Consider the following 18,751-nt stretch of genomic DNA (forward strand, 5'->3'; position numbering starts at 1 on the left):
GCAGAAGAGAGCACAGGAAAAGGAGGAGAGGGAAGAAAGGTTCATCCCTACATCGAACCATCAACCGTAGTTCACTCTTCTGACTAAAAGTGTCAACCGTGTCGGTCCAATTTACAAGTTCCTCCTCCAATAGATTGTACCATTTGTTAAACACTTACCGCCTCCACTTCGGCTGGGTCGTACCACACGTTGATATAGGGGTGTTTCAGGGCCTCGTCCACAGAGATCCTCTTAGACGAGTCGATCACCAACATCTTAGACAGCAGGTCTCTGGCCTGGCTCGCTGGAAGTGGAAAGTGAATATAATTCATACCAGCATGCACACACACGCACACCACACACTCACCCTACCCACATACAAACACACACACTCCATTTCCAGTACCTTTCAGTTTGTTGTGCTCTGAGTCTGCAGGGAAGAGGACGTCAGGGAAGAGTTTGTCAAAGCTGTATCCTGCGTAACGCGGCCTGTTCTCTACGTACGTCCTCACTGATTGGTTGAGCTTCATCAGGAACTCCTGGGGCGGAGTCCCAAGCTGCTCTATCACCTTGTTCCACTGGTCAATGTCTGAGCAGGGGGAGTTAGGGAAACACTACACACAGACATAGCTTTCTCCACAGACACACATAACTATGCTAGAGAAGTACTGTTCCAGAACTATTCCTGTTTTCTAGAACTATCTCTGTGTATTGGCAGAAGCTTAAGTGGTTATGGGGAGGGAGGATGGGAGTATGGGTGTACTTGGATATGGTGGATATGGTGATGGGAATAGTACAAAAGGGAATGCTCCATGGGGCGGTGGTCGGTGGTAAAAAGAAGGTAAAAACACAGACATGGTGAAATGATAACACAGGAAAATAGGAAAGGATACGGTCAGAGCCTGGGAACAACACACTACCTCTGACCATCTCAGCCACAATACAACCCACTGACCACACGTCCACTGCAGGATGAATGGAGGGATGACATGCAAACACAGAGAGAAAAAATGAAGAAAAGATTAAGGAAATGAGAGAGGAATGTGAATGAATTACAAAAAATGTACAACACAAATAAATCAGACACATGAAACTGAAATTGGAAAGAGGGATAAATCTGGTGAATGAAGGAGAAAAAGGAAAGCATGAACGATTAAATTGGGTGAACAAGAATGAAATTGAATGCAGCATTCAGGGTCTGCCAGTCTCCAGGCACAGGAAGGGAAAGGAAGGAAATCAGGACGTGAAATAAATGGCCATCTCATAAACCGAAAGACTGAAGAGGAAGGATGCAAACTGTTTCATTTCGGCAGGAGACAATTTACATCCAGAAGCACCAAGGATACAGTCCCTTCCTGGGAACAGGATTTTGTGGCGGATCATTTCTGCCAGAATACACCCCACAGACCATATGTCCACTGTTACAACATGGGCAGGAGAGGGGGGGGGGGGTTAGCTTTTAGTAGTTAGTAAAGAGACCATTGTTTCTCATTGTGAACAACTTTCCCAGAGGCTTGAAGAGTAGTGGATGGCTAATGTATAAGCTGGCAAAAAAAAAACAGTGTTGTTATTGATTTAATTTCCATGATTTATAAAAACATAAATGTAATGAAAACAGTGCTGTTGGCATTAGGTTGGTTAGAAAATAATCCGCATTAAAACAATATGAGCATTTTCCCACCAGAGATGTGTTTCCATCAAATTGACTTGTTGCGGATAAGAGGCTGTGCGTGATGACGTAGTGTCATTATAAACATAATTAATATTTACAAGAGTAAAACAACATTAAAACAATGTCATGAAAGAATCTGCAGTGGTGGTTAAGGCATAAAATCAGTATGGTGAATGAATATTTGCTTGATTGATTGACAGGTACTGACCGTTGGCCTGGTAGCCCATCCCCAGTATGACCTCTGGTGCTCTGTAGTATCTGGTCACTACGTAGGGTGTCATCAGCAGACCTGTAGCCGCCGTCCGAGCTAAGCCAAAGTCCAAGATCTTCAACGTACAGTCTGACTTCACCACAACGTTACTGGGCTTTAGATCCTAGAGAAGGGACAAGGAGAGAACATCATCATTGTCATGATCTTTGTCGTCGTCATCATCGTCATCATCATCAATAGCAGCAGCATATTTTAAAGCCCAGACACAGCGAAAATTGTCTATACCCTGCGCAATGTGTCCCAGAGCATTTTTTACTAAAAGATTATGGCAGACAATCCCGTCAGAGAGCACTATTTGCCGCCTTGGCAGATTGTTTTAGCTATTATAGTAAGGGAACAACATGCTCCCCAAACAACGAGAGAGGCAGATGGGGAACATCAGTGAAGCTATGTAGGAGTATAGGAATATTGTCATCATAATATTATAAAAACAGGGCAGCATTCATAATCATCACCATCTTAACTACAGTAATGAGTCACTCCATTTTAACTACAGTTACTGAGTAGTGGTAAACAAGGTAAACAGCCTGGTAGTATGACATACAAACCAGTTACATTATTCTAGAATCTAGATTAATCTCAGAATGATCTCGGTAGTTATTTGTTTTTTCCCATCCTTGAATCAACTTTACATGCTCCATTGGGCCAAGCATGTATCCCAAATGGCACTCTATCACTCCCTATACATTGCATTTATTTGACCAGAGCCCAGGAATAGGGTGACATTTCAGACGCAATACTCTGAATGAGTATTTAGATCATTAGCATGTTCCTCCTGCTCTACTGTGGATATAGCCAACATCACAGCTCTGACATAGAGGAGTTACTGTAAATCTGGGTTTTTAGCTTACAGTAAAATCTTTGGAAATACAACAATCCCCCATTATTGGTTTAGTGTAACCCAGTATGAGCCATACCCTGTGTCTACCTGTTAGCTTATTGTTATTGGTGTGAACTATACCCTGTGTCTACCTGTTAGCTTAGAGTTAGCATGCATGAGCCATACCCAGTGTCTACCTGTTAGCTTAGCGTTAGTGTGTATGAGCAAGTATGAGCCGTACCCTGTGTATGATGCCGGCAGCGTGGAGGTGTTTGATGCCACACAGCATCTGGTAGAGCAGGTAGGACAACCTCTCATGATCCAGCTCCATCTGAATCACCTGGCACAAGTTGGCATCCATCAACTCCATCACAATGTATCTACACAGGTAGGAAGAGAGATGAAAATACACACACACACACACACACACACACACCACACACACACAGCACACACACACACACACACACACACACACACACACACACACACACACACACACACACACACCGAGCAGGCGCAGACACCCACATCTGTGGAGCCAGCTGGAAGGCTTAAACAGAGAGGGATACAGTATGCAGAGAGATTTCAGACAGTTATTCTGGTAATAGCTGAGTAATTGTTTAATTGATGACAGACAGGCCCTATTAAAATATCATTCTATGATCCTTCTATGTCTTAATTCCTAACAGCATGTAATCATTTTACACTGTCAAAGGTTTATCATGTTATTATACATCAAATTAAGGTGCATTTCGACTGAGGATTTTCCCCCAGTGTTTTACGCAAAAGGCTCAAGACTTTTCTTATAATGTACTTACACATCTGCAAATTCTTCTAATGATTTTTGTGGGCTGAATACGTTTAATAGGCCAATGATCTATAACAACATGAACACACATGAGTCATACACAATGCTTGCTAAATTAGTTTCCTCAATATAAGGAAAACAGTCCTTCATCATAACACGTTTGTATCAAGTAATTTTCAAATGTATTATGCAATACTGTATAACAATAAAAAATATGAAAACGGGTAACTGCAGTTCTGGATGCTGGTTGAATGAATCTGCATTTTAGCTGTGTGTATATTAACTATATGGGCTACCAAAGTAAATGCCTGTTTACTGTTCCTTCTGAAGTACCATTATGCATTCATACAATAATATTCTTAGAGTTTCTCTCTATGTCCAGCCAGGCCATTCATAACCATAATTGAGGATAATTGTCAGAGTCATACCTAGAATATAATAAAACAGCAGGAAGAAGTCATTGACCAGTGTTGGTAGGCAGACTTACATTTTTGTGATTGACACATTTCATTAACACCAGTTCTCTGTACGCTCTCTTGGCATGCGTCTGGTTCTGGAACGGCCGACTTAACTTCTTAATAGCCACATTTCTCTCAAGGTTGTGGTCATACGCTGAACTGAAAAAGCAAAACCAAGAGCATGGCAATACATGAACACATCCCTAACAACAGGGTGATACAGACTGTAGGAAATAGGAATTTAAATGGATATCTAATTTGTGTTTCTTTCCATTGGATGTTTTACAGCATGTGACCTTGAAACATTCCATGGTCCATTGTGCCATTGATGGACCAGCTTTGGCATCAACCTTCCTCCATTGATTAAGCACCACAGTATTTAGACAAATTCAAACTGGGGTACTTTGGTATGTAGCTTTTAATTTAATGTTGCCTTGTAAACTAATTGAATCTGAAAAAAATGTATCTCATGGGAAAAAAAAAAAAAGACGAAAACCTCAAGCAAAAAGGATTTGAAAACAATACATGGTGATACTTTGTTTTGTATCCTGTTGTTTACTGGTAATTACCTAGTACAACCCGCTGTTAAAACAGTAATTAACTAGTATATGACAGGCAGAAAAAACTAAAAGGGTATGAAGGCCACCACTTAGTTAATGAAAAATGTAGAAACATTTATCGTGGGGTTGACTTTTGCCCATAAAGGCAAACGGAGGGATGAACTTATTATCTGGGCATTTATTTTCTGGGGCATTTCGTTAGAAATAGTTAAAAACGGCCTCTTGAGTAGCACTGTGGTCTAAGGCACTGCATCACAGTGCTTTAGGTGTCACTACAGACCCGGGTTCGATCCCGGGCTGTGTCACAACCGGCCGTGACCGGGAGTCCCATAGGGCGGCGCACAATTGGCCCAGCGTCGTCCGGGTTAGGGGAAGGTTTGGCCGGGGGGGCTTTACTTGACTCATTGCGTCTTATTGACTCCTTATGTTGGGCCGGGTGCCTGTTGAACGACTTGGTCGTCAGTTGAACAGTGTTTCCTCTGACACATTGGTGTGGCTGGCTTAAGGAGCGCGGTTTGGCGGGTCATGTTTCAGAGGACGCATGACTTGACCTTTGGCTCTCCCGCAGCAATGAGACAAGATCATAATTGATTCGCAAATGGATATCACGAAATTGGGGTAAAATTCACAACAGAATCAAAAAATAAATAGTTAAAAACATGACAAACAAACTCCAATGCATTTTGGCATTGTGTCAGCCTTCATCAAGGCATAAAGATTTGAGCGTCCACATGGGAGCTCTATAAATCACCTTTGGGTGACACAATAACCAATAAGAAAACATGTCACATAAACAAAATAACAACATATGAAAATGAAACAGGGATGTGAACCTAGAGTAAATTATTTATGAATAATAAAAGTAGCAACATAAATGTAAAAGATAGCATAAACAATACAAAATATATAGACAAAAATGACTATGCCAATCCAGCAATTTTCATTTACTAAGAGGTGATCTCTTCTGCCAGTCATAGACTACCCTTTTCAAAAAGTACCTTTTACCAAGTCTCTATGGCCTTATAGTTTTTTTMAACCAGCACATTGTTTTTTCTTCTCAGTAACTAGTAATTGCATAGTGATTACACTTACCAGACGATTCCCTGTGCTCCTGAGCCGATGGGCCTTAGATTCTGGTAGCATTTCAGAACAGTGAAGGTGGAATCTCCGACATCTAAACTGTAGAGCTCCCTCTCTTCTCCTCGCTTGTTTTTATTCATGATGAAACCTTGAGGAGCTGCTTTCTGGGCATCCAAACTATGCTCTCTGTACTATTGACCCACATGCACGCACTCACACACACACACACACACACACACACGCAAATGCACAAACGCATGCACACACACACACACACACACATACACACAGAAAGAGAAAGAGAGAATAACATATTTTTAGGATACAGAACACAGGTAGCTACGGTATGTTCTGAAGTGCATATGTTTTTAGCTTTAAAGATCAAATCTGCATTAGGGGAAACAGAGCCACTGTTCGCCCCAGTGCCTTTGTTATTGTTTTTGTTGTTGTTATAGTAATCACATTGCAGATACTTTTGGAAAAAAAATAGATGATTACTTGTAGGATTACCTTTAAATTCAAAAAAGATGTTTGGTCCTTATCTATATTTTCAAGTCCTATTCTTGAATATCAAGGGGTATTAAATTCATTGGAATGACTGACTGGAAATCTGACAGACTTTGATTTTGTAAAGATATAGCCTAATCATATTATCTGTATTAAAGTAGAAAGCAATGGGTTAGAATAAGCCTAGTTAACCAACCGAAGTAAAATGCAACAACCATTTATGGCCAGCTATGTAAAATCTACCATTGATTTATCCTGCAATAGAAGTCGTTCAAATGGTAAAATTAATTTATGTATTCTTCTAATGTGAAAGTAATCTAAAAGTAACTGAGTTTGTGTAATCCAAAAGTTCCGTTAACTAGTAACTGTAATGGATTATATTTCAAATTTAACCTTCCCAACCCTGCTGGTGACWTCACCAGGCAGTAAATTAGTTAATAGACCAATAAGAGAGTTCCAAACCTCTATGCCAATAACAGATCATTTCCAGTTTTCTCCTCCCCACTCAAACCACTCAGTCCTATCAAAATTACTGCTCAAGGGTCATTACACTCCAAAATCAGATGATATTTTCAAACCTCAAAGCGATCTTCTCTCCAGATAAGTCCACATCCCAGGCATTCTGTTTTGTAGAAGGAGCTACAGTGTAAATGCCACAATCCAAAATTAATAGAGAAGATAAGCATAATGCAATTTACAGATCTGCGGTGCTAATCTTTACCATTCATTTGTTGGGTGATGTCACGCCCTGGCCATAGAGAGGCTTTTATTCTCTATTTTGGTTAGGCCAGGGTGTGACTAGGGTGGGCATTCTAGTTTCTTTATTTCTATGTTTTCTATTTCTTTGTTTTTGGCCGAGTGTGGTTCCCAATCAGAGGCAGCTGTCTATCGTTGTCTCTGATTGGGAATCATACTTAGGCAGCCTTTTTCCCCACCTGTGTTTTGTGGGTAGTTAGTTTCTGTTTAGTGTCTGCACCTGACAGAACTGTTTCGGTTTTTCACTTTGTTATTTTGTTCAAGTGTTTTTGAGAAATAAAATATCATGAACACTTACCACGCTGCGCATTGGTCTATGACTTCCGACGTTACAGAACTACCCACCACCAAAGGACCAAGCAGCGTGGTAAAAAGGACGAGTGAACATGGGAGGAGATCCTGGACGGAAAAGGACCCTGGACGCAGGTCGGGGAGTATCACCATCCAAAGGAGGAGAAAGAAGCAGCAAAAGCGGAACGGCGACGTTACGAGGAGTTGGAGCAACGAGGCAAGAACGAGAGGCAGCCTATTCAGCCTATTGCGGACTGTCTAAGCACTGATGGAAGGATTGTACATTCCTGGTGTAACTTAGGTAGTTGTTGTTGTAAATCTGTACCTGTCCAGCAGGTGGGATGTTCGTATGTACCGATCCTGTGCATCTGTTGTTACACATGGTCTGCCACTGTGAGGACGATCGGCTGTCCGCCCTGTCTCCCTGTAGTGCTGTCTTAGTCATCTCACAGTACGGACATTGCAATTTATTGCCCTGGCCACATCTGCAGTCCTCATGCCTCCTTGCAGCATGCCTAAGGCACATTCACGCAGATGAGCAGGGACCCCGGGTATCTTTCTTTTGGTGTATTTCAGAGTCAGTAGAAAGGCCTCTTTAGTGTCCTAAGTTTTCATAACTGTGACCTTAATTGCCTACCATCTGTAAGCTGTTAGTGTCTTAACGACCGTTCCACAGGTGCATGTTCATTAATTGTTTATGGTTCATTGAACAAGCATGGGAAACAGTGTTTAAACCCTTTACAATGAAGATCTGTGAAGTTATTTGGATTTTTACGAATTATCTTTGAACGACAGGGTCCTGAAAAAGGGACATTCCTTTTTTTGCTGAGTTTATTTTCAAGAATTGTGGTGGCAGCATCAAGTTATAGGTATGCTTGTCACAGGCAGGGACTGGGGAGTTTTGTCAGGCCCAAAATAATTATGAAAGGGGCAAAGCTCATGTAAAAACTTTGAGGAAAACCTGCCTCAGTCTTTTGAAGACCCAACATTGTTGTAGTTTTATTTATCAGTGGGACGATTACACACATTTTAACACTTAGGACACATCAGAATGACTTTCTAATAGATGTTGAGTGTTCCTGAGCGGTCCAGTCTTAGTCCTGACATAAATCTGTTTGAAAATCTGAGAAAAGACTTGAATATTGCTGTCCATCAATGATCCCCAACCAAATTGACCGCTTCAGCAATTTTTCCAAACACAAAGGATATGTATTGCTACAAGATATGTGCAAAGTTAGTGAAATCTTATTCAACATGATTCACAGCTTTAATTATTGCTGCCAAAGGTGAGTCAAACAAGTAACTCTGGGGTGTGAAGACATACGCAATCAAGACATCTTCATTTTAATATTTTAGAAAATCTCACATTTTTCTTTCACTTTGAAAATGTGGAGTAGGTTGTGTAAATCAGTAGGGGGATAAATCTTATTTCATCCCTTTTAAAATTTACGGTTGAAATCAGAAGTTTACATACACTAAGGTTGGAGTCATTAAAACTCGTTTTTCAACCACTCCACAAATTCCTTGTTAACAAACTGTAGTTTTTGCAAGTTGGACAGGACATCTGATTTGTGCATGACACAAGTAATTTTTCCAACAATTGTTTACAGAGAGATTATTTCACTTATTATTCACTGTATCAGAATCCCAGTGGGTCAGAAGTTTACATACACTAAGTTGACTGTGCCTTTAAACAGCTTGGAAAAATCCAGAAAATGATGTCATGGCTTTAGAATCTTCTGATAGGCTAATATACACAATTTGAGTCAATTGGAGGTGTACCTGTGGATGTATTGCAAGGTCTACCTTCAAGCTCAGTGCCTCTGCTTGACATCATGGGAAAATCAAAAGAAATCAGCCAAGACCTCAGAAAGAAAATTGTGGACCTCCACAAGTCTGGTTCATCCTTGGGAGCAATTTAAAACGTCTGAAGGTACCACGTTCATCTGTACAAACAATAGTACGCAAGTATAAACACCATGGGACCACGCAGCTGTCATACCGCTCAGGAAGGACACACGTTCTGTCTCCTAGAGATTAACGTACTTTGGTGCGAAAAGTGMAAATCAATCCCTGAACAACAGCAAAGGAATTTGTGAAGATACTGGAAGAAACAGGTACAACAGTATCTATATCCACAGTAAAACGAGTCCTATATCGACATAACCCGAAAGGCAGCAAGGAAGAAGCCACTGCTCCAAACCCGCCATAAAAAAAGCCAGACTACGGTTTGCAACTGTATATGGGGACAAAGATCGTACTTTGTGGAGAAATGTCCTCTGGTCTGATGAAACAAAAATAGAACTGTTGGCCATAATGACCATCGTTATGTTTGGAGGAAAAAGTGGGATGCTTGCAAGCCGAAGAACACTATCCCATCCGTGAAGGACGGGGGTGGCAGCATCATGTTGTGGGGGTGCTTTGATGCAGGAGGGACTGGTGCACTTCACAAAATACATGGCATCATGAGGGAAGAAAAGTATGTGGATATATTGAAGCAACATCTCAAGACATCAGTCAGGAAGTTAAAGCTTGGTCGCAAACGGGTCTTCCAAATGGACAATGACCCCAAGCATACTTCCAAAGTTGTGGCAAAATGGCTTAAGGACAACAAAGTCAAGGTATTGGAGTGGCCATCACAAAGCCCTGACCTAAATCCCATAGAACACTTGTGGGCAGAAATGAAAAAGCATGTGCGAGCAAGGAGGCCTACAAACCTGACTCAGATACACCAGCTCTGTCAGGAGGAATGGGCCAAAATTCACCCAACTTATTGTGGGAAGCTTGTGGAAGGCTTCCAAAAACGTTTGACCCAAGTTTAAATTGTTTAAAGGCAAAAGCTGAAAAAAATWATTCTCTCTAATATTATTCTGACATTTCACATTCTTAAAACAACGTGGTGATCGTAACTGACCTAAGACAGGGAATTTTTACTTGGATTAAATGTCAGGAATTGTGAAAAACTGAGTTTAAATGTATTTGGCTAAGGTGTATGTAAACTTCCGACTTCAACTGTAAGTATAATGAGGCAGCAAAATGTGACACCTATGCAAGGGGTGTGAAAACTTACTAGGCACTGTAGCTGGATCTAAACGGATGGCATGGGATGTAGATTCGTCTTGACATAAGAGTACTTTTGTGGTCTGAAACGCCTGACAAAATGTGAATTTTGAGTGTAATGTCCCCTTAACTATACAAACATGAGGTGGGAGAATATAATATAATCAGAAGCTACTGGACTGAGTGTGAACCATACACTCAGAAAAAAAAGTGCTATCTAAAATGTAAAAGGGTTCTTTGGCTGTCCTATAGGAGAACCCTTTGAATAACCTTTTTTGGTTCCAGGTACAACCCTTTTGGTTGTAGGTAGAACCATTTTGGGAAGGGTTCATTCTACCTGAACACAAAAGGGTTATCCATAGGGACAGCCAAATAACCCGTTTGACACCCTTTTTTCTAAGAGTGTAGGTGGTTTACATCTCTCACCACATTAGTATATGAACCATCAGCCTAGGAATATATTTTTCAGGGCTCAGGGTCCAATCGGATGAGGTCACACTGATACTGACCTCCCAATGGGTGTTTATGATCTTCACCCTGTGGTGATTTCTGCATTTTGTTACTTCTCATGGGGGAATGTCAGACGTGTGACATGCAATCTTCTCTTCTTTCCATCTCCTTGAGTAATTAGAGAGAGATATGCTGTATATTTTCCCTCCTTTGCAGTCTCTTTCTCCTTCTCGCTTATTGTCTTTCTTTCTCTCATTTCCCCCTCTCCCATCCTGTCTCTGATCTAAGTATTCATTCCTGTCTTTTAAGCCCAGTCTGGAGTGGACTAAATCCCAGAAACATTGGCCCGATTTGACTACATTGAAAATACGTATTTCAATGGATAGTTAACAGCAGGGGTCCACTATATATCTTTCACCTATTGTATCATGTCAAATCAGCGATTTTCATCCATTTTGAAATACATCCTGCCTTACCATTGAAGGTAACAGCCATTAAGGGTTCCACTAGCTTTCACCTATCTTGTCAAAACTGTGAATTCCCCAAGGAAGGTAAGACGGAAACATGCATTGTGATTAGTCCATCATTAAAAGGGCTAAATATGATTCAGCCCATTAGGTTTCCTCTGACATCCCGTCTGTCTCGCTAAAGTCTCATTTGTGCAAAGTAAACACACTCAAAATGCACACCCACTCACCCATTGGTCTTAAATACATCTAAAACTAAAAGCATTGTATTTGGTTCAAAACATTCTCTAAGACCTAAACCTCAGCTGGAGGATTGTATAAAGGGGGTGACCCTTGAGCAAGTTGAGAAAGCTAAACGCCTAGGTATAACATTGGATGACGAAGTTGTTGTGAAGATGGGAAGGGGTATGTCTGTTATAAAAACAAAAATCAACTGTACCAGTTGCTCAGGCTCTGGTTTTGTCCCATATTGATTACTGTGCGGTCATATGGTCAAGTGCAGCAAAGGAAGACTTAGAAAAGCTGCAGCTGGCTCAAACGGAGCAGCAGGCCCTTAACTGCACATACAGAACTAACATCAACAACATGCATGCCAGTCTTTCCTAGTTGAGGGTTGACGAGAGACTAGCTGTGTGCTTCTCTTCTTGTTTTAATGAGAAGTATTACTGTCATGAAATTGTCAGATTTTCTACGTAATCAAATAACATTAATCTCGGACACCCATACATACCCCACAAGACATACGCATACATACCCCACAAGATATACCACAAGGAGTCTCTTCACAGTCCCCAAGTCCAAAATGAATTCACGGCAACGCACAGTATTATACAGAGCCATAATCGCATGGAACTCCCTTCCATCTCCAATTACTCAAGCAAACAGCAAAATGACCTTCAAAATGATTAAACAACATTTCATAGAACGGCAGGGACTGTAAGGGGGACACACACAAACACATGCACACAGACACAATAACACACACATTATTTTTGTTGTTGTATTGTATTATTATTATTTAATTTTTTTATTGTCTGTATATTGCGGTATTTTACATGTGTGTGATTGTCCTTGTCTATCAGTGTATCAGTGTTTTTTTATTTGTCATGTTTTGTGTTTTTTGTGGACCCCAGGAAGAATAGCTGCTGCTTTGGCAAAAGCTAACGGGGATCCGAAAAAAACAATGAACTACACACACACACACACACACACACACACACACACTGTGTCACAGTATAATCACACCATTCCTCATATCAATCATCAGACAGAAGCCAGGCAGTCATAAGATCATTGTTCAGATGGATTAGCTGGGTGGATGGAGTGTGGTGCTTAGCTTTACTGCTTTTAGTTGTAGGTTATATGCCTGCATGGGTCAAATACAGTTACTAACATGCATGTATAGTGTAAGTCTGAATGAATAAATGAACAATTGCTGTATAATGATTTACAAACACACAATGGTTAATGAATGAAGCATAACCTTGTGTAGCCAACATTATGCTATAACAATGGAGCTAAAGTGCTTAGTTCTTGGGTGTTGTCAGTTACTGTGAGTTGCAGTCACCAGTAAACAGTAACCCCTGCTAATGTTTTACAGTGACTGTTTATTGTGAGTAATCAGTATGAGACAAAAGGATGAATACTGGCTATAACTGCAGTATCTTAGCTTTCCATTTCAGTCAGTGACTGGCTGCACCAAGAACAGCTCTCTTGCGCTCTCCCTCTCTCTCCATCTCCACTCTGCAGTCAGAAGGCTTGGGTAGTCTATCAAGGGGCCTGTGAGTTAGGACAGCTGATACACTTCTACAGCCCTGCAATTACAGTAAGCGACCCTCCATTTCAGCCTCCACTCCATTGTAATGACTGATGAACTGTGTTCATAATGAACATGACAAACAGCTCCTCAACACTGGCAGTCAATCCTGAGCCCCACCCATACATAGGAACTGACTATAGCTTACATCTGGCAAAACATCCACAATCATTAATCTCATCTGAAACAATTAATACAGTATAACTGAGCATTGAATAACAATGGAACTTACACAGTAAGCATCTGATTTAATTCCTAAATAGAAAATTCCTTCTGCATTTAATATAGAATAATACATTGTTTACAAGTGGCATGACCTACAGTTGAAGTCGGAAGTTTACATACAGCTTAGCCAAATACATTTAAACTCAGTTTTTCACAATTCCTGACATTTAATCCAAGTAAAAATTCCCTGTTTTAGTTCAGTAAGGATCACCACTTTATTTTAAGAATGTGAAATGTCAGAATAATAGTAGAGAGAATGAAATATTTCAGCTTTTATTTCTTTCATCACATTCCCAGTGGGTCAGAAGTTTACATACACTCAATTAATATTTGGTAGCATTGCCTTTAAATTGTTTAACTTGGGTCAAACGTTTCAGGTAGCCTTACAAAAGCTTCCCACAATAAATTGGGTGAATTTTGGCCCATTCCTCCTGACAGAGCTGGTGTAACTGAGTCAGATTTGTAGGCCTCTTGCTCGCACACGTTTTTCATTTCTATCCACAAATGTTCTATGGGATTGAGGTCAGGGCTTTGTGATGGCCACTCCAATACTTGACTTTGTTGTCCTTAAGCCATTTTGCCACAACTTTGGAAGTATGCTTGGGGTCATTGACCATTTGGAAGACCCATTTGCAACCAAGCTTTAACTTCCTGACTGATGTCTTGAGATGTTGCTTCAATATATCAACATAATTTTCCCTCATCATGATGCCATGTATTTTGTGAAGTGCACCAGTCCCTCCTGCAGCAAAGCACCCCCACAACATGATGCTGCCACCCCCGTGCTTCACGGTTGGGATGGTGTTCTTCGGCTTGCAAGCCTCCTCCTTTTTCCTCCTAACATAATGATGGTCATTATGGCCAAACAGTTCTGTTTTTGTTTCATCAGACCAGAGGACATTTCTCCACAAAGTACGATCTTCGTCCCCATGTGCAATTGCAAACAGTAGTCTGGCTTTTTTATGGCGGTTTTGGAGCAGTGGCTTCTTCCTTGCTGAGCGGCCTTTCAGGTTATGTCGATATAGGACTCGTTTTACTGTGGATATAGATGCTTTTGTACCTGTTTCCTCTAGCATCTTCACAAGGTCCTTTGCTGTTGTTCTGGGATTGTTTTGCATTTTTCACACCTAAGTACGTTCATCTCTAGGAGACAGAACGCGTCTCCTTCCTGAGCGGTATGACAGCTGCGTGGTCCCATGGTGTTTATACTTGCGTACTATTGTTTGTACAGATGAACGTGGTACCTTCAGGCGTTTGGAAATTTCTCCCAAGGATGAACCAGACTTGTGGAGGTCTAGAAATTTTGTTCTGAGGTCTTGGCTGATTTCTTTTGATTTTCCCATGATGTCAAGCAAAGAGGCACTGCGTTTGAAGGTAGGCCTTGAAATACATCACAGGTACACCTCCAATTGACTAGAATGACTGTCAATTAGCCTATCAGAAGATTCTAAAGCCATTACATAATTTTCAGAAATTTTCAAGCTGTATAAAGGCACAGTAAACTTAGTGTATGTAAACTTCTGACCCACTGGAATTGTGATACAGTGAATTATAAGTGAAATAATCTGTCTGTAAACAATTGTTGGAAAAATTACTTGTGTCATGCACAAAGTAGATGTCCTAACCGACTTGCAAAATCTATAGTTTGTTCACAAGAGATTTGTGGAGTGGTTGAAAAACGAGTTTTAATGCCTCCAACCTATGTATATGTAAAATTCTGACTTTAACTGTATATAGGGCTAAGTATTAAAAATGTTCTTGAAATGTTAATATTATACATGGAATAGATCATAAAATGCTATCTGCCTATTTTGGCTATATTTTGGCTTCAGTTAGTGCTAAACATGGCTGCTAGAATCTTGACTAGAACCAAAACATTTGATCATATTACTCCAGTGCTAACCTCTCTACACTGGCTTCCTGTTAAGGCAAGGGCTGATTTCAAGGTTTTACTCCTAACCTACAAAACATTACATGGGCTTGCTCCTACCTATCTTTCCGATTTGGTCCTGCCGTACATACCTACACGTACGCTACGGTCACAAGACGCAGGCCTCCTAACAGTCCCTAGAATTTCTAAGCAAACAGCTGGAGGCAGGGCTTTCTCCTATAGAGCTCAATTTTTATGGAAAGGTCTGCCTATCCATGTGAGAGACGCAGACTCGGTCTCAACCTTTAAGTCTTTATTGAAGACTCATCTGTTCAGTAGATCCTATGATTGTGTGTAGTCTAGCCCAGGAGTGTGAAGGTGAACGGAAAGGCACTGGAGCAACGAACCGCCCTTGCTGTCTCTGCCTGGACGGTTCCCCTCTCTCCACTGGGATTCTCTGCCTCTAACCCTATTACAGGGGCTGAGTCACTGGCTTACTGGTGCTCTTCCATGCCGTCCCTAGGAGGGGTGCGTCACTTGAGTGGGTTGAGTCACTGACGTGATCTTCCTGTCTGGGTTGGCGCCCCCCCCTTGGGTTGTGCCGTGGCGGAGATCTTTGTGGGCTATACTCGGCCTTGTCTCAGGATGGTAAGTTGGTGGTTGAAGATATCCCTCTAGTGGTGTGGGGCTGTGCTTTGGCAAAGTGGGTGGGGTTATATCCTGCCTGTTTGGCCCTGTCCGTGGGTATCGTCGGATGGGGCCACAGTGTCTCCTGACCCCTCCTGTCTCAGCCTCCAGTATTTATGCTGCAGTACTTTATGTGTCGGGGGGCTAGGGTTAGTCTGTTATATCTGGAGTATTTCTCCTGTGTCTTGTGTGAATTTCAGTATGCTCTCTCTAATTCGCTCTCTCTTTCTCTCTCTCGGAGGACCTGAGCCCTAGCACCATGCCTCAGGACTACCTGGCCTGATGACTCCTTGCTGTCCCCAGTCCACCTGGCCATGCTGCTACTCCAGTTTCAACTGTTCTGCCTGCGGCTATGGAACCCTGACCTGTTTACCGGACATGCTCCCTGTCCCAGACCTGCTGTTTTCATTCTCTAGAGACAGCAGGAGCGGTAGAGATGCTCTGAATGATCGGCTATGAAAAGCCAACTGACATTTACTTCTGAGGTGCTGACCTGTTGCACCCTTGACAACCAATGTGATTATTATTTTTATTTTTTTACCCTGCTGGTCATCTATGAACATTTGAACATCTTGGCCATGTTCTGTTATAATCTCCACCCGGCACAGCCAGAAGAGGACTGGCCACACCTCATAGCCTGGTTCCTCTCTAGGTTTCTTCCTAGGATCTGGCCTTTCTAGGGAGTTTTTCCTAGCCACCGTGCTTCTACACCTGCATTGCTTGCTGTTTGGGGTTTTAGGCTGGGTTTCTGTACAGCACTTTGAGATATCAGCTGATGTAAGAAGGGCTTTATAAATAAATTTGATTTGATATGTAAATACTAGTCCTACACTATGCAACGGTTATTGTACCCTAAATATATCCCAGGCATAGCTGTCTTTGTCACCTAATTGACTGTACACTGAATGAACAATGTTGTAGTCATGGTGTTGTCAAGACTTCAAGAGTGGCAGAGGGAAGATTCTAAGGCTTAGGCTATACATTGACCATTCAGATGTTGACCATTCAGATTGTTTAAAACCAATAGTGATCAATTGCTATAAATGGCCCTGACAAGCCACAGTGTTTTAATACCGTCATAATAACCTTGGCCAGCCGACCTTTCACCGTTATACGCCCCTTACGGTGGCTGTGGCTGCCAGGTAAAACAAAACACCGGCGCCTTGACAATATGATGATGATATGACGATAACCAACCTCGCTAAAAATGTAGCAAGTATGTCTATAATTCCCAAGCAGGCATTTTGGTAATAGCCTGCTTTTTACAGCCTGTATGTAGTCTATGCGATACGTTATTAACCTACACATAGCGGGATAGCCTATTTTGAGCACTATCCTATGCCAATCCAACAATCGAATATATTGTGGTAGCCTTCCATGTTACATTGAATCATGGACAAGTAGGCTATTAGGTGAATATGATAGAATACATTGACCCATTATAATATATTGACAACAAACTGCATCTGTAGTTGCGTGCAATTCGCCGCAAACGACCCTCCCCCACAGCTAAACAATACCATGGACAGCGGCGCAAAAACGTAAGCGCTTACCTCAGTCAACAAAATACAGAATGATCACTCCTCGATTCTCCACAATAGTCCGCGTTCTTGACGATGAATTCMGTTTATTTATAAGGATAATACAAATTTCGCTATTATGTTGTCCAGCTACAAACATGACCTCACCGAATGCACTACGCTCTCTGCATTGCCAGGCTGTGCGCGCACTGCAGAAGACATGCGTACAACGTCACTCAAGCCCTACGCGGCCGTAAAAGCAGAGCTACCAAGAGGAAGAGGTGAAGCGAGAAGTTTCACTCCGACCAAAATCGGTCCACGAAAGAGAAAGTGTCGAATTTGGTCAGCAAAAAATGTAATTGATCATTTGCACATTAGGCTTATTTGATATCATTTAAATTTTGTAATGGTTAGATTGTTAGTTCTGAATGCACTGATATAAGTGGACGTACTGGCATTTCGGCAACTTACCGAAAAACGACTTTATATCGGAGTGCCTGTTGTCATAAAAATAGATAGAGGACTTCTCATGGATATAACGCATTTTAGTATCGACATTGCCATTGAGGGCTTCCACCATTTGAAATTAGTTAATTGGGTGGTGAGTCCTATGAGTTGGAAGCAATCAGCCAATGAAGAAGAAAATTTACTAATTTACATTTAAGATAGCATGGGYAGCACCACTGAGGCTGTCACAGACGCCATAAAGGCACAGATACAAAAATGAGTCCTCTATTTATCTCTATGGCCGGTTGTTCGCACATGTATCTGCCCTTTCATTGACCAGAATGGTTACACTTGATCTCGCCTCCTCCCGCCTGCCTTCCATCTTTGAGGACGTGCATTTCCATTGTTAGAATGGCCAGTCGAATATCTTATCAATATAATAGACAACATTTGGAGGTTCTTCTTCTTATACGTTATAATGGTGGTCCACCAACAAACGTTTAAGGTGCATGCAGCCACCTACTGTGCTGGAGTTTGTGATCAATCATGATTTGCCTAATTCTGTACTATAAAGAAAACGTTTAATAATAATAAACATATAAATCCCTACTAACGTCTAACAATCTGTCCCTTATCCCCAAAACCATTCCAACCCCCCCCAACCTCTTCAAACGTTCCCTCTTTCATGCTGAAACAATCCATCTTTAGGATTATGTTGAGAATAACATCTGTTACCCCTAATAACTCTGTAGCTGTATCCACAAGAATCTTCAACCTGGCATTTCTGCTTTCCATAATCGGAGTTGTGTTGATGACCTTTCCAATGAAAGCTATAAAAAGTACATTCCGGTTTTGGTGGCATGCATTGCGTGGCCTTTTCGTTGCTTTCTTTTGCAAATTACTATGAATTAACAGATGTATTTCCTAAAACTTGTCAAGGCTAAACATCAGATTGCCTAAGGCAGGTTAATAACGTATCGCATAGACTACATACATATGTAGAA

General features: G+C 41.4%; 1 protein-coding gene across 5 annotated transcripts in view; it reads right to left on the reverse strand.

Annotated features, from left to right (window-relative positions):
• The window catches only part of LOC111978139 (mitogen-activated protein kinase 8), a 29,885-nt gene extending 12,358 nt beyond the window's left edge, over positions 1–17,527 (reverse strand). The window contains exons 1-9 of one of the 5 annotated variants that reach the window (XM_024008013.2): positions 17,334–17,527; positions 5,664–5,842; positions 4,041–4,170; positions 3,564–3,622; positions 2,984–3,122; positions 1,860–2,025; positions 1,326–1,397; positions 386–568; positions 159–283 (exon numbers count right to left, since the gene is read on the reverse strand). In XM_024008013.2, coding sequence (XP_023863781.1) covers positions 159–283; positions 386–568; positions 1,326–1,397; positions 1,860–2,025; positions 2,984–3,122; positions 3,564–3,622; positions 4,041–4,170; positions 5,664–5,791 — 1,002 coding nt within the window. In that variant the 5' untranslated portion in view covers positions 5,792–5,842; positions 17,334–17,527. Of the gene's footprint in view, positions 1–158; positions 284–385; positions 569–872; positions 945–1,325; positions 1,398–1,859; positions 2,026–2,983; positions 3,123–3,563; positions 3,623–4,040; positions 4,171–5,663; positions 5,843–17,333 lie in introns of all 5 variants that reach the window. The other 4 variants (XM_070448396.1, XM_024008011.2, XM_024008010.2 and 1 more) reach the window with 4 other exon arrangements.
• Between the last annotated feature and the right edge of the window lie 1,224 nt (positions 17,528–18,751).

This window comes from Salvelinus sp. IW2-2015, linkage group LG18, assembly GCF_002910315.2.
Source record: "Salvelinus sp. IW2-2015 linkage group LG18, ASM291031v2, whole genome shotgun sequence".
Lineage (NCBI taxonomy): Eukaryota > Metazoa > Chordata > Actinopteri > Salmoniformes > Salmonidae > Salvelinus > Salvelinus sp. IW2-2015.